The sequence below is a fragment of the Rhinolophus ferrumequinum genome, chromosome 11 (genome assembly GCF_004115265.2).
Source record: "Rhinolophus ferrumequinum isolate MPI-CBG mRhiFer1 chromosome 11, mRhiFer1_v1.p, whole genome shotgun sequence".
Lineage (NCBI taxonomy): Eukaryota > Metazoa > Chordata > Mammalia > Chiroptera > Rhinolophidae > Rhinolophus > Rhinolophus ferrumequinum.
Window position 1 is genome coordinate 46357003 of NC_046294.1, and position 15575 is coordinate 46372577.

Here is a 15575-nt window from a genome sequence, read left to right on the forward strand (position 1 = left end):
AATCCACTGTGATTAATACCACCATGCCTTCCTCTTTATGCAATATTAGTGATTGCTCACAACAAAATAAACAACATAAAACTCATGTTAGTTGAGATGCTTGAGTTTTTATTTGTTTTGTGAAATTTGCCAGGATGGTAGTTACTTTTCAGATCATCATAACCGGCAACAGCTATCAATCAATAGGATTGTAGATCTTATCTGTGTCATGAGAGAGAAGTGTAGAAAAATAAAAAATAGTGAACATATGTTGTTTCCTTCCTCTTTCTTTTTTTCTCTCCAAAAGGATTCATGAATTATGCTTCTCTCACTGAATTTAAGTGCACCCAAGGCTCATTGTTTAGGGGTGTCCAGATACTCAATGCAAACCACTTGTTGACTCTGTGTCTTGATAATCGCCATCATCATAAAGAGAAAATTAGAGGAAATATGTTTTAACCATACACAATTCACAAAAACAAACAAAAAACTTTATGGAACTGATGAAACAATAAAAATCTAAAAAAAATTAGCATATTTTCATGGTCATTCTGGGAGATACAGGCTCAAAAATTAAGAGAACTCAACATTTCATTTTACACATCAATACTTTTTCTGATACCTCCACCATTTACTTCTTTATTAATTAATCAAATGTTAGCAAAAATACAATACTGTTAATATTATGTTAGAGAATAGTAGCATAATGGTATATTTGGCACAATGCTTAAGTTTCATGAATTTGTAGTCTTTGCAGACATATAGTCATGAAGGGGGGTGTGTGTGTGAGGAGAGAGAGAGAGAGAGAGAGAGAGAGAGAGAGGAGAAAGAAACGTCACTGGTACCCATGGAATATGAGGTTAGCAAAGAGAATAAAGCATTGAAATCTAACTGAGAGCAGCAGTCAGGAGAGTTATATTTGTTTTGTTTTGTGTTTTAATTAGGAAGTCTGATTTTTGAGGGATGATGATAAACACATGGCTAAGCAAGTAAGGACAACCTGTGCCAAGTAGGTGATAGAGGAGATTTAAACTAGAAAATGTAGTTTAAGGTAACTGTACAGTTGTTGTTTTTTGTTAAATGTAAGTACAAGGTGTTCATCTATAGATGGATGGATAAAGAAGATGTGGTATATACATACAATGGAATATTACCCATCAATAAAAAAAGATTGAATCTTGACATTTACAATAACATGTATGGACCTAGAGAGTATTATACTAAGTGAAATAAGTCAGACAAAGAAAGAGAAATACCATATTGTTTCACATATATGTAGAATCTAACAAACAAACAAACAAACAAACAAAAACAAAAACAGACTCTTAGAACAGAGACCAAAGAGATGGTTGCCAGAGGGGAGGGGGAGGGAGGTATGGGTGAAAAAGGTGAAGAGGAATATAGTCAATAATATTGTGATAGGCTTGTATGGTGACATATGATTACTAGAATTAGTGGGGTCATCACATGTGAGGTATAAAAACGTCTAACCATGTACCAGAGGGTAAGGGGGTTGGGGGGTGGGGGATGAGGGTGAGGGGGATCAAATGTATGGTGATGGAAGGGGAGCTGACTCTGGGTGGTGAACACACAGTGTGATTTATGGATGATGTGATACAGAATTGCACACCTGAAATCTATGTAATTTTACTAACAATTGTCACCCCAATAAATTTAAAAAAATTGTATAATACAAAAAAAAAAGAATATTATGTAGGTATTTATATAACAAGAGATCAAATATATTTCCACAAAATTGTGGTGACATTTATATATAATAAAAATATTCATAATTTGTGGTTTTTCTGCAATGCAGGTCTACTTATTAGAAGAATGTAATTCACTTTTTTTCCCCTGGGGATAACATTCTGCTTAAGTGGTGTGAAAGTTAGGTTTCTCCCTATCATCAAATCGATTGCAAAAGTTCATCTATAAAAACCATTCTTAGCTAGTAGGCTGTACATAAACAGACAGCAGGGCAGTTTTGAATAGTCCACTATAATTCTAAGCTTATCTGGAGAAGTTTGAAATATGTCTAACAATTACTAGTTCTGGCAGTCATCCTAAAAAATATGTGGGGATATAAGATTGACATAGAGACAGAATGTGAAACTAGACTGTATTTGTATCGTATTCAACTGTCAATATATGATAAAATATCTAGTCTAGAACTCAGATTGCTCAATAATTGCGGTCTTCAAATTATCAGGACCAGTTCTAAAGTGAAGCAATTCAATGGAAAACGGAAAAACTTTTCAGCAAGTAGTACTGCAACAACTGGTAACAATTGGTATGTATGTATTCTTAACTTTTACTATATGCCATGTAAAACAATAATAAACTGAAATGTTTTCTTTATTGTATGTTGTTGGCTCCTTTGTCAAAACTGATATGCCCATATTTATGTGAGTTTATTTCTCAGTTCTCAATTCTGTTCCACTGGTCTGTGTATCTGTTTTTCTGCCAATACTATGCTGTTTTGATTATTGTCTCTTTGAAGTATAATTTGAAGTCATGGAGTGTGACTTCAAATAGACCAGGAATCAGACAAGCCAAAGTCTCTCCATTACCCTTCTCTCAATTTCCCACATGCTCCTGGGCTTGTTATTTGCTCTTTTCTAGAATGGGGCTCCAGACACCCACTTCAGAGATGTGTTGTGAGGAATAAGGGAAAATGCTCACCCAGTGTGTCACATAGGTCCTAGCCTCAAACACATCTTGAATATTCATGGCCAGGTGTGAACACTCCTAGAATTAAGATCCAGAGAAAAATCACTACAGGTTCAAATGCAGAGAGGGAGAAATGAATAGAGCAGAGGTTGGAAACTGCTGCACCAGATGGCTTTTCTAGCTGGAAACAGGCCAGTATTTTTGGGCAAGGCTATGGGTTGGGAAGCATTCTAAGTGGGACAACAGAATCCCCCGATGGGCTTTTATTTATTTTTATTGAGTCACAGTTCAGATACCATAACATTTGTCATTTTAAAGTACCCAATTCAGTGAGGTTTTTTGTGTATTGTAGAGATTGTGCAATCATCACCACTATCCAAATCCAGAATATTTTTATCATAATAAAAAAAACCTATACCCATTGACAGTCACTTTGCATTTCCTCCACTCCTCCATGTCCTCACTCTTAGTCTTCACAACCACTAATGTACCTTCTGTCTCTATGGATTTGCCTTTCTGGATGTTTTATGTAAATAAAGCATGATGTCTGTGGATTCCATCCACGTATCATCTAAGTACCGCATTCCATTTTATGGCTGAGTAAGAGTACATTGTATGGATATAGCACATTTTATTTAGCTATTCATCAGTTGATGGATTGTTTCTACTTTCTAGCTATCGTTTTAAAAATTATCACTAAAGATCCCACTTCAGGTTGTCATCAATTTAATAAGTCCAGTCAGCATTCTTATGCATTTTTTTTCAGTTGTTTTATTTGCAGGGGAGAAGGAATGTACGAATTGGATATTCTGGTGTATTCAGGTATCAGAGGAGATATGAGACCAGAATGGGATAAAAGATTTTCATACATAGCAGGCAATCACAGTAAGATGGGATATGAACTATGAAAGAGATGAAAGACAGTAGAAATAGATCAACAGTTTAGGTGTACCTCATTGTGTTAAAGTATTGTTGAAACCAGAATGAGAAAGAGTGAACTGGTAAAAATACAAGAAAACACATTGGAGATAATAATCACCAGGTATAGAACATCTATTAGAAGGAGGGTGGGAAATGCTGTTGAAGTGGAACAGAGTATGATTTAATTATATTTATACTTCCCTCAGTAAACAAATGATGTGTAATATGGATTTTCAATTATTATGCTTAAGTTCCTTTTTGTGTATCTTTTATTATACGATTGGAAAAATAAATGTGAATATATTTCTGATGTATTAGAAAATACATTAGTTTAGCAAAGTATTGTACAGTGCTTATACTCAGAGTAAAGCTGTCTCTTAATGTGTTATGATTTCTTAAACAAATATTTATTAAGATTATTCTATGTGTTGAGTACTGTGATTGGACTTTGAGATAAGGAAATGACCATAATGATACAGCTCTGTGTCTTACACTCAAGAATACAAACTATGCATAAATATCATCTTTGTATGATTTTTTAAAATTACGATTAAAATAACAGTATGTTCAACATTCATGTCCTCTGTTAATTAAGGATTTCTCCATGATAAAATATTATGTCATTGATAAAGACATTTTGGATATTTTTTCATAAACTGTTAAAATAATTATAATATGATACAAAGTAAAAATGATGTATCTAATGTAACTATTAAAAAATAACCAATGAGAGTACAGCATAGGGAATAGAGTTAGTGGAATTGTAACAGCTACATCTGATGTCCAAGGGGTAATAGATTGGGGGCAGAGGGCTTATCATTTTGTGAGGGGTATAAATATCTAACTATTACATTGTTTTGTACACCTGAAACTAATTTAAAAAATAACCAATGAAAACTACTAATAGTATTTGAATTTGAGTGGTAAGATTATGGTATATTTTCCCCTCCTTACTGAATTAATTAATTTTATACAATAGAAAGTAAAAGCCAAAATGTATATTCATTTTAAGTTTAACTATATATTAAAGACATTTAAGAGTATAGACATTCCTGTGATCAAGAGATTATGGAAAAAGCCTATGATCTCTTTCTCGAGAAAGAACTGTCTTCATCCCTTATTACTGTAAATGGGAAATATCATCTGTGCATTTGTGGAATTGCTAATTCCACCCCACCTCCAAATTCTTAGCAAGCCTTACTACATACAAAGCTTACAATAAATGCTGTCCCCCCTACCTCTTCCAACACACTTCTCCCTGGGATCCCTGAAGTACATCTGGAAATCCTTTGAATCTCCATTGGATGGCCAAGCATAAATAACAAGAGATAATTATTAGTTTTGTTTCCAGTTTCCTTTCCTTAACAATCACAAGATAAAGTTGACCAATTTTCTCAGCCAAGGAATAGATTTCCATGCTATGCACTCCCCCATTTTGGGCTGCATTTCTCTGTCACATACTTCACATATGTGAGAGCAATCTGGTGCTGAGACACACAATTGCACTAAGATGCTTCAACACTGCCATCCACTGGCGGGACTAGATTTGTCAGGTCCCCTGGGAATTGAGTGAGCAGCTAGTCTTAAGAAATGACGTCTGTTCCTCTGGCCCTGAACCTCCTTCTTTGCCCCAGGGAGAAAAGGTATCTCTGAGGATTTACAAGAGACTGATAAAGTTTTGTCAGCAGGGAAAATTATGTTAGAAAACACAAATCTTCCACATTTGGGACTAGCAAAGAGCAACCTTCTTCTGTGCCCATCACTTCCCACTGTTGTTCTTGGACCATGAGTATGTGGATAGTTAGAAATGTGTACCAGGTCAAGTGGAGATGAAATCATATATATTTAAGTATAAGCACAAGTATAGCCAATGAATGTAGACTCTAGACACAACACAAAAGTAAAGAGTATAAATACATTTTTTATATAGTCTACTCTACTTTTGAACTTCCATGCACTACAATTCAAGAACAGTGATGATAAATTGGAGACTCTGCTTTGGAAAACTGAGAGGTTAAAGGCAGTTAGCAGAATGCTATTGGAGAAGTTGGGTAGACCTGCACATTTTATACTTGAAAAAGAGAGGACCATGAGTGACGTGAATTTTTGTGCTATTATATCTGAAGATATGTGATTTAAAAAGGCAGACAGTGGTTATGGGCTCATGCTGGCTCAATATAAAGAAATTTTTCTGAAAGTGAGAGTTCTACAGTAATAAGACAGGCATGGAAATGCATCAACATGCCTATACAAGGTGCGATCAAAAGATATGTTGAATGTTTAAATAAAAAAAAATTATTACACTAAAAGACACATTGCCATTAATCCCCTTCAAAATACCTCCCCCCACTTCAAACACACTTATCCCATCATTCTTGTCACTTTCTGAAGCACTTCTGCAAATCCTCTTTCATGACTGAGTGTCTTTACTTCATCCTCCATTATGACAATGCTGGGTGTCACACTTCACTTCTGGTACACAATTTCTGTCAAATAAAAGCACTACGGTGTGTCCTCATTCACCTTATTCACCGGATCTGGCACCATGAGACTTCTGGCTCTTTCCTGACGTCAAAATGACCATGAAAGGAAAATGTTTTGAATCAATTCAGTACATCGATGCAGCCACGGAAGTGCAACAAAAGTCACTCATGAAAGAGGACTTCCAGAACTGCTTCAGAAAGTGACAAGAATGATGGGATAAGTGTTTTCAAAGTGAGTGGGAGTATTTTGAGGGGGATTAATGGCAATGTGTCTTTTATTGTTATACACACACACACACACACACACATATATATACACATATATATTTAATTTAGACATTCACTGTATTTTGTGATCACACCTCGTAGTCAGCTGCCAGGAAGCAACGCTAAAGAATTCAGTTTTTTGAGGGTGATTTGGTAGGATATTTTCCAAAACATTCCAAATTTAAATTTTATAATTGGAAATTAGGGTTGTTGGAGGCCAGTGAAGGACTCGGAATATTTGGAGGTGATGATTTGTGGAGAAGTGTTTTGGAATGCTTAGGACAACAACAACACAAAATTTATAGATCAGCTTAATTTAGACTTAAACAACTAGTCAATTAGGCAATCTCTCTGCTGTTGCATAAAAAAAATATTCAAAGTTGAACTATGGTTTATTTCTGGTACTCAGTTATAGAAAAGTGTGAAGAGTTCCCAACAACGGACGGTTTCTTTTTTTTTTTTTTAATTTTATTAGGGAATAGTGTGTTTTTCCAGGACACATCAGCTTCAAGTCAAGTTGTTTTCAGTCTAGTTATGGAGGGTGTCCCTCACTGGCCCATGTGGGAATCGAACCAGTGACCTTAGTGCTATGAGCACTGCGCTCTAACCAACTGAGTCAACCGGCTGCCCAGCAGACTTTGTTTTGCAATGAAAATTTTGTTTTGGAGTATTCTCTTTCTGTCTCTGCTGCCTCCCAAGTCACTTCCACCTGAACGTATCTATTTGTCAATTATTTTTTCATGAAATACCTTGGACAGTTCTCTAAGCGGCCTATTCCTTCATATTGTTCTTGTTTCAGGTTTCACAGAAAATAAAAAATTAGAACTTTCTGCTTCCCTTCACCAGTAAGTAGCCCTGACTTTTTATAAGGTTTACTTCTGTCAACACGGCCTCCATACAGACACCTAGGTTTCCAACCTCATCATGCACCTAACCTTACCTCTAAACACTTCCGCATCTTCCTCATTGCTCTACTGGTGAAACACATAAGGTCTCTCTTCTCCTACACCAGGTACTCTTTAACCCACTTAATTTGATTAACTAATATTTTCAAACTGTCCTTGTTCTCTGATGCGTGGAAAAGAAACTATATGAGGAACTGTGGTTATTGCTTAACTGAAAAATTTGTATATGAGACTTGTTTCCTGAATCAGAATTGCCATGGTAATATAAAAAATTAAGCAGCTGCTATTGTTTATGTTTATGCAGTCTGGACCCTTCAGCAATACCATAGTTAAAAATTCCTTGGTAAGAAGCAAGTTCAAGGTGAGGGGAGGCAGTTTTATTGGTGGAGTCACAACTCTAGAAAGAACCTTCAAAAAACAATTTATCAAAAATTATTGGTATGTGCTGTAGAAATACCCAGCCGGGCTGGTCTAAAGTGAGTGGATGGCAAAAAAGAGAGAGGAAATGGGGAGGAAAGAAAAGATGAGGGTGAGGGGGATCAAATGTATGGAGATGGAAGGGGAGCTGACTCTGGGTGGTGAACACACAATGTGATTTATGGATGATGTGATACAGAATTGCACACCTGAAATCTATGTAATTTTGCTGACAATTGTCACCCCAATAAATTAAAAATAAATTTAAAAAAAAAAGTGAATTTTGGTGTGTCTTTGTTTAAAGCATTGTTTCAATGTTTTTGTGTGTGTGTGTGTTTTTCTTTCCTTTTTTTGATTTCCTTGAGTAGGTTAGAAGAAGAAAGAGAAGATGGAGATGGGGGTCGGGGGGAAAGAACACCACTAAGCATCCTGATCACACTGACCTCATCACAGGCATGGTGTCCAAACACTCAGATTTCACACTGTGAATATCACTGAGTGTGGGTGGATGATTTTGCAAAAGTGTATATACTGATGAAACTTTTGACTGGGTCTCCATATTGGCATTTTTTCATTCATTTAAATAATGATAAATAAGCTGATGAAGTTGATTTTCCTATTTCTGCATTCAATAATTGTGTGACTGATTGAGAAAAGGACATAGAAGAGTACAGAAAACTGCAGTTTGCAAAACATTGCTCCTTTCCTAAGAAGAACCCTGAACTGCCATGCTTGTTACAAATCACACCATGTTCATGTCCTCTGTGCTGACCTTTGTTGGAATCACTGGACTGGAAACTACACAGTGTTGGATTGGGATTCCATTCTGTGCTTTGATAGGAAATTCTCTACTTTTGATCATCATCAAATCTGAACCCAGTCTCCATGAACGTATATATATCTTCCTGCCCATGTTGGGAGCCACAGACATTGGAATTATCACCAGTATTGTCCCCAAAATGCTTGGAATGTTTTGGTTCCACTTGCCAGAGATCTATTTTGATGCTTCCCTTTTCCAGATGTGGCTCATCCACATTTCAGGGTATTGAATCAGGAGTCCTGCTGGTCGTGGCTCTGGACCACTATATAGCAATTTGTTATCCTCTGAGGCATGCTACTATATTCACTGAACAACTAGTCACTCATATTGGAGTTGGGGCGACATTGAGGCCTGCCATTCTGGTAATCCCATGCCTACTGCTCATAAAGTGCTGTCTAAAACTTCACAGAACCAAGTTAATATCCCACACTTACTGTGAACACATGGCCCTTGTGAAGCTTGCCACTGAATATGTTTACATCAATAAATTCTATGATCTCTTTGGAGCTTTTACTGTTGGTGGCCTTGACTTCGTTTTGATCACCCTCTCTTATATACAAATATCTATCACTGTGCTCCACCTGCCCCAGAAAAAGGCATGTCTTACGGTATTTAATACATGTATTCCCCACAGGTGTATCTATTTCCAATTCTATCTCCTTGCTTTTTTTCTCACAGATCTGGATCTTGTATCCCATCATATATACATATCATCTTGCCAAACCTTTACCTACTGGTTCCTCCTTTACTCAATCCCTTTGTCTGTGGGGTGAAGCCCAAATACATCCTAGATAAGGGAGTAAAAATGTTGTGTTCCAAAATCCAGGTTTGACATTTGATGGAAATATTTCCTCCTATAATTTTAATAGCTCATCTATTGGGACTATAGATGATTTGGAAATCCAGTCAATGCTTTGGAGTATTACCATGCTTGATGAATAAATTAATTAGCATATAAATGATTGTGTTTAAAAAAATTCCATGGGTTATTGACCTTAAGTCAGAGGCAGTTAGAAAAAATTGAGGGAAATAGAAGAGGAGATAAGGTGTTGAAAGACTAAACGCTTGGCTATAGGAAGAATAAGAACACAGTACTCGCCTCATCACCTGAGGCCAGGTCTGAGTGGAAAAAACAAATGTAGAGATCCTTGTGCAGATCATAGTGGAAAATGAAACTTATATTCATTCTTTTGTACTTAGATCAGCACCAACATCAACCTCCTGTATGGAAAATACAAGTTTCTCTACATTCCTTTTCCAACTATTCTGAAATCTTCTTTAGCGTTTACTTTGTCCTATCAAAATCCATCCCTTGAATAGCTCCTTCTTGTCAAATACAGTCTGAACTTTGTCTGAAATAATTACAAATATCTAGCTTTTGGAAGTCTAGCCCTATTAAGTAATTTATGGTATAATCCAATTGGTAATTGCCATGGCATAAAATATGCTTGCTCCAACACAGCTAAGACTGGGGCAGAAAATACTGGGCTTATTTTTTTTATTGTGCTCAAGTGTTCTTTTAATTTTTTCATTTGTATAAGCAATTTGAGAGAAGCTTTTTAAAATATAATTGTGAAGGCACATTTTAGACTTATTGTGGACAACATTACCCTAAATCTTTGTTCAATCATTTTCTTGATTCGACAATAACTCTTTGACGTAACAATGATGGAGGTCTAAGAAACCTAGACAGAGATTCCAGAGGCGTGAATCCTCACTATATTGGTTTCCCAAAGTTATTTTTTTTCTGTTTTTTTTTTAATGTAAAGCAAAGTTCATTTTGTTCTGCATTACGATGCTCATATACTAATGCTAGTATTTCATAGAAAAACTTCATTTTGCATGACCATCATAAATGAGGACAAATAGTCAAATATTTGCCAAGAATATTTGATAGAAAAAGCACGTTCCAATTTTGTAGGGAAAAAACAATCATTGAGGAAGTTGGTTACATGCATGAGTTCAGGAGTCAAAAGGAGCTTGGTCCAAAACTTTATTTTGCCTCTTCCTAACTATATGCATTGGAAAACAATTTATTGCCACAGAGTCAGCTGCCTAATCTATAAATAGGGAAGAATAATGTATGTCTCATTGGAAACTAGAGATGGCGATTGTCATGGTGCAATATAATGAATGTCATCCTCTTTACACGGGGCTTCTTAACCGGTAAGGACTCAATGGAGATTATTCTGTTCGTCGCTGTAATCATCATCATCAGAGCTGTCGCCGTCGTCGTCGTCGTCGTCGTCGTCGTCATCATCATCACTGGTTTCATTATGCAAATCCTTATCACTTCTGCTGTGGTTGAGTAAAACTATCGTGTCACAACTTTCCAAATAGTTTGTTAATATCACACGAAAATGCATTTTAAAATATAAATGTAAGCATTTTTTATGACTCAGTCTGTGGTCACTTTTTCTCGACTTGTACTTGTTGAGTGCAGTGTTATTTATATCTGTATCTATATCCATGGGCATGGATGGTGTGTGTAAATTTGTTAATTTATTGTGATACTATTGTTTCTAACCTTACATTTGTTTGCTTGTGTTTTCAGATTTTGACAGAAATATGTGAAATGGTCCCACTGTGACTTTTAGTTTATTTCTCCTGTTAGAGCTGTTGCTTTTAATTTGTGTATTTTTAATTTATTATTTTAATGTATTATTTTATTTTTAAGCGATGGGTAGTTAGATACTTCCATTTATTGACTGCATAAAGATTTAAAGCTAATGTATTTTCCTTGTTATTGACCTTGTTATCACTGTGAAATATTTCTCTTTCTCTAATAATGCATCTTGCTTTAAAGTTCAGTTTTTGCTATTTTCTACTAACCTTTCTTCTAGTTCACTTACCCTCTCTTCTGCTTTTTTCAATTTATTTTTTTGAGATTTTTATTAAAATATAGCTAACTTACAGCATTATATTTGTTTCAGGTGTACACCATAGTTATTCAACATTTACATACCTAAAGAAGTGATCACCATGATAAGTCCAGCAGCCATCTGACACCGTACCATGCTATCACAATATTATTGACTATATTCCCTATGCTGTACATTACATCCCCTTGACTTATTTATTTTACACCTGGAAATTTGAACCTCTTATTCCCCTTCACCTTTTCCCCCTTTTTTAAACTTTTTCATTTACACTTGACATTCAATATTATTTTACATTAATTTCAGGTATACAGTATAGTGGTTAGACATTTGTATAATTTAAGAAACGATCCCCCCGACTAGTCTAGTACTCACTTGGCACTATACGTAGTTATTACCATATTATTGACTATATTCACTATGCATTACTTTACATCCTCATGTCTACTTTGTAACTGTCAGTTTGTACTTCTTACTCCCTTTACCTTTTACACCCTGCCCCCCAACTGCCTCCAATCTATCATCCCAACAAATCTAGTACCCATCTGACACCATACATAGTTATTACAATATTATTGACTATATTTCTTATGAAATACCCTTCATCCCCGTGACTACTGTTAACAATCAATTTGTACTTCTTAATCCCTTCACTTTTTACACCCTGTCCCCAACCTCCTCCCTCTATCACCCCAACAAACCTAGTACTAATATGATACCATACATAGTTATTACAATATTATTGATTATATTCCTTATGCTATATATCCCCATGATTACTGTGTAACCAATTTGTTCCTCTTAATCACTTCCCCTTTTTAACTTATCCCCAACTGTGGCATCCAACGCAAGCAGGAGGGTTTGGCCTGAGGGGGAAGGGTGAGGAGATTAAGAAAAGACACAGAGACAGGAAAGCTGGGATCGGGAGGTCCACCATCCACCCACAGATGGTGGAGCAGTGGCACAGTTTTTATTATTCACACAGTTTTATACTGTATTAGAACAGTTTTATACTTGCTTGTCTACACAAGCAAGTATTAGCACAACAAGTAGTATCAGTAGAACATTCCATTCTGTACATTGGCAAGTTTGTATGTCTGAGGCTGTATTAGTGTTATCTTGTACTTTCTGGGAAGATGCTGAGGCAAGGCTTCTCACGGATGGCCTTGCAGGCTGCAAGGTCCTTATCAACTCACAGCCCACTCCCCATATCTGTAAGGTTCTTGTCAGCTTACAGCCGGCTCTCCACACCCAATCACCCTCCCTTCTGGCAAACATCAAAACATTCTCTGTATCTATGAGTTTTTGTTTTGCTTGTTTATTTTGTTCTTTAGATTTCACATATAAGCAAAATCTCATTGTATCGTCTTCCTCTGTCTGATATTCCACTCAGCACAATTCCTTCCAGTTCCATCCATGCTGTCGCAGAGGACAAGAACCCATTTCCTTCCATGACTGAGCAATATTCTATTGTATATATGTACCACCTCCTCTTTATTCATTCTTCTATCAACAGACACCCGGCTGCCTCCAACGTTATCTATTTTTTGTCTATGTTCCTATCTAAACACACATTTTAATATATATTGAAAGTTAATATGAGATTTAATGCAATCTTCACCAAAATTCTAATGACATTTTTTAAAGAAACAAACAAAAAATCATCAGATTTGTATGGAACCACAAAAGACCCCAAATAGCCAAAGCGATCTACAGAAAAAATAATAATGCTGCAAGAATCACACTCCCTGATATCAGCTTGTACTACAGAGCAACAACAATCAACACAGCATGGTACTGGCAAAGAAACAGACCCACAGACCAATGGAATAGAATTGAAAACCCAGAAATGAACCCACGTAAGTACAGACAGATAATTTTCGACAAAGGAGCCAATAACATGCACTGAGAAAAGAAAGCCTCTTCAATAAATGGTGCTGGGAAAATTGGATAGCCACATACAAAAGAATGAAACTAGACTGCTGTCTGTCACCATGTATCAAAATTAACTCAAAATGTATCAAAGACCCATAAGACCTGAGACAATAAACTGCATAGAAGAAAACACAGGTACTAAGCTTAGGAACTTGGGTTCAAAGAGAACATTATGAATTTGACCTCAAAGACAAGGGAAGTAAAAGCTAAAATAAATAAATGGGACTATATCAAACTAAAAAGCTTCTGCACAGCAAAAGAAACCATCGACAAAATAAAGAGACAACCAACTGAATGGAAGAAGAGTTTTGCAAATAACGCCTCCAATAAGGGGATAATACCCAAAATATATAAAGAACTCATACAACTCAACAACAACAACAACAACAACAAAAAGAATCCAATTTAAAAATGGGCAGAGGACTTGAATAGACATTTCTCCAAAGAAGACATACAGATGGCCAATAGACATATGAAAAGATGTTCAACATCGCTAATCATCAGAGAAATGCAAATAAAAACCACAATGAGATATCACTTCACACCAGTTAGAATGGCTATCAGCTACAAGACAAATAATAAGTGTTGGAGAGACTGTGAGAAAAAGGAAACCTATATACTGTTGGGAATGCTGATTGGTGCAGCTGCTATGGAAGGCAGTAATTTTTTTCCTCAAAAAATTAAGAGTAGAATTACCATATGACCCAGTAATCCCCTTCCTGAGTATATACCCAAGGAATCTGAAAACATTTATCTGTAAAGATATTTGAGTTTGGACAATTAAGTTTGCAAATTCATCCTAGAAAAAGTGCTACATATCTTATTGCTGAATATCACTATGGTGACGTTTTGAAGTACTCCCCTTGGAAAGCTACGCACAGACACCAGCACCTAGTCCACCTTCAAAGCAATTTTGGAACTCTTTTTCTGGAATGGCTATCAGAAATATTACCCTTAATGTCCTGAATGTCATCAAAACGTCTTTCTTTTAATATTTCCTTTATCTTTGGGTAAAGAAAAAAGTCATTGGGGGCCAGATCAGGTAAGTAGGGAGGGTGTTCCAATACAGTTATTTGTTTACTGGCTAAAAACTCCTTCACAGACAGTGCTATATGAGCTGGTGCATTGTTGTGATGCAAGAGCCATGAATTGATGAAAACTTCAGGTCATCTAACTTTTCCATGCAGCCTTTTCAGCACTTCCAATACATAAACTTGGTCAACTGTTTGTCCAGTTGGTACAAATGCATAATGAATAATCCCTTTGATATCAAAAAAGGTTAACAACATCATTGCAAAAAGTTCATGAATTTAATTGTCCAAACTCGTATGTGCTCCGATGTTCATTGCAGCTTTATTTACAGTGGCCAAGACATGGAAACAACCAAAGTGTCCTTCAATAGATGATTGGATATAGAAGATGTGGTATATATACACAATGGAATACTATTCTGCCATGAGAAAAGATGAAATAGTGTCATTTGCAACAACACGGATGGATCTTGAGATTATTAGGTTAAGCTAAATAAGTCAGACAGAAAAAGTCGAGAACCATATGACTTCACTGATATGTGGCATATAAAGCTGAAAGCAACAAAAGAACAAGACAAACAAATAATTAAACAAAACTCATAGACACAGACAATAGTTTAGTAGTTACCAGACGGTAAGTGGGGAGGGGCTATAGTAGAAGAGGGTAATAGGGTCAAATATAGGGTGATGGAAGGAGAACTGACTGGGTGGTGAACACACAATGCAATATATAGATAATGTACTACAGAATTGTGCACTTGAAACCTATGTAATTTTACTAACCATTGTCACCCCAATAAATTTTAATTAAAAAACAACAAACAGGTTATCATTGTTAACAAAATTTTATTTTATTTTTCTTCATTTTACCTTCAAGTTATCCTCTTTTTTTTGAACCCATGGCTTAAGTATTTAAAGAGTTCATGTCTGGAAAATATAAAATATTGTTTATAAGTCTTATAGTTTTGTGTAAGGTTGATAATTCTTATATGCTGCTTGAAATCAGAGCCCCTATTTCCATAGCAATATTATTGAGCATTTGTTTTGCACTTGCTGTATGCTAAAAATCTTACCATTATTTAAATCTCAGAATTAGAGTATTTGTGTTACCTAATTTAATTGCTAGAATTATTTGAGGATCATATCTTCATTTTAAGAGGCAGTAGAGCATAGAGATAAGGAATGTGCTTATAAAGGCAGACTTTCTGGGTTAGAAACCCATCTGCTATGCTTTCAAGTACTGTAAACTTGGGGAAGATAGTTTACCT

The 15575-nt window shown here is 35.9% G+C and overlaps 1 protein-coding gene across 1 annotated transcript; it reads left to right on the plus strand.

Moving 5' to 3' along the window:
• The first annotated feature begins 8370 nt into the window (after positions 1-8370).
• LOC117029716 (olfactory receptor 52A5-like) lies at positions 8371-9294 on the plus strand. Its single transcript, XM_033118916.1, is given in 3 exon segments — positions 8371-8675; positions 8677-9131; positions 9134-9294. Coding segments are annotated over 3 exon segments (921 nt in total).
• Positions 9295-15575: the final 6281 nt, after the last annotated feature.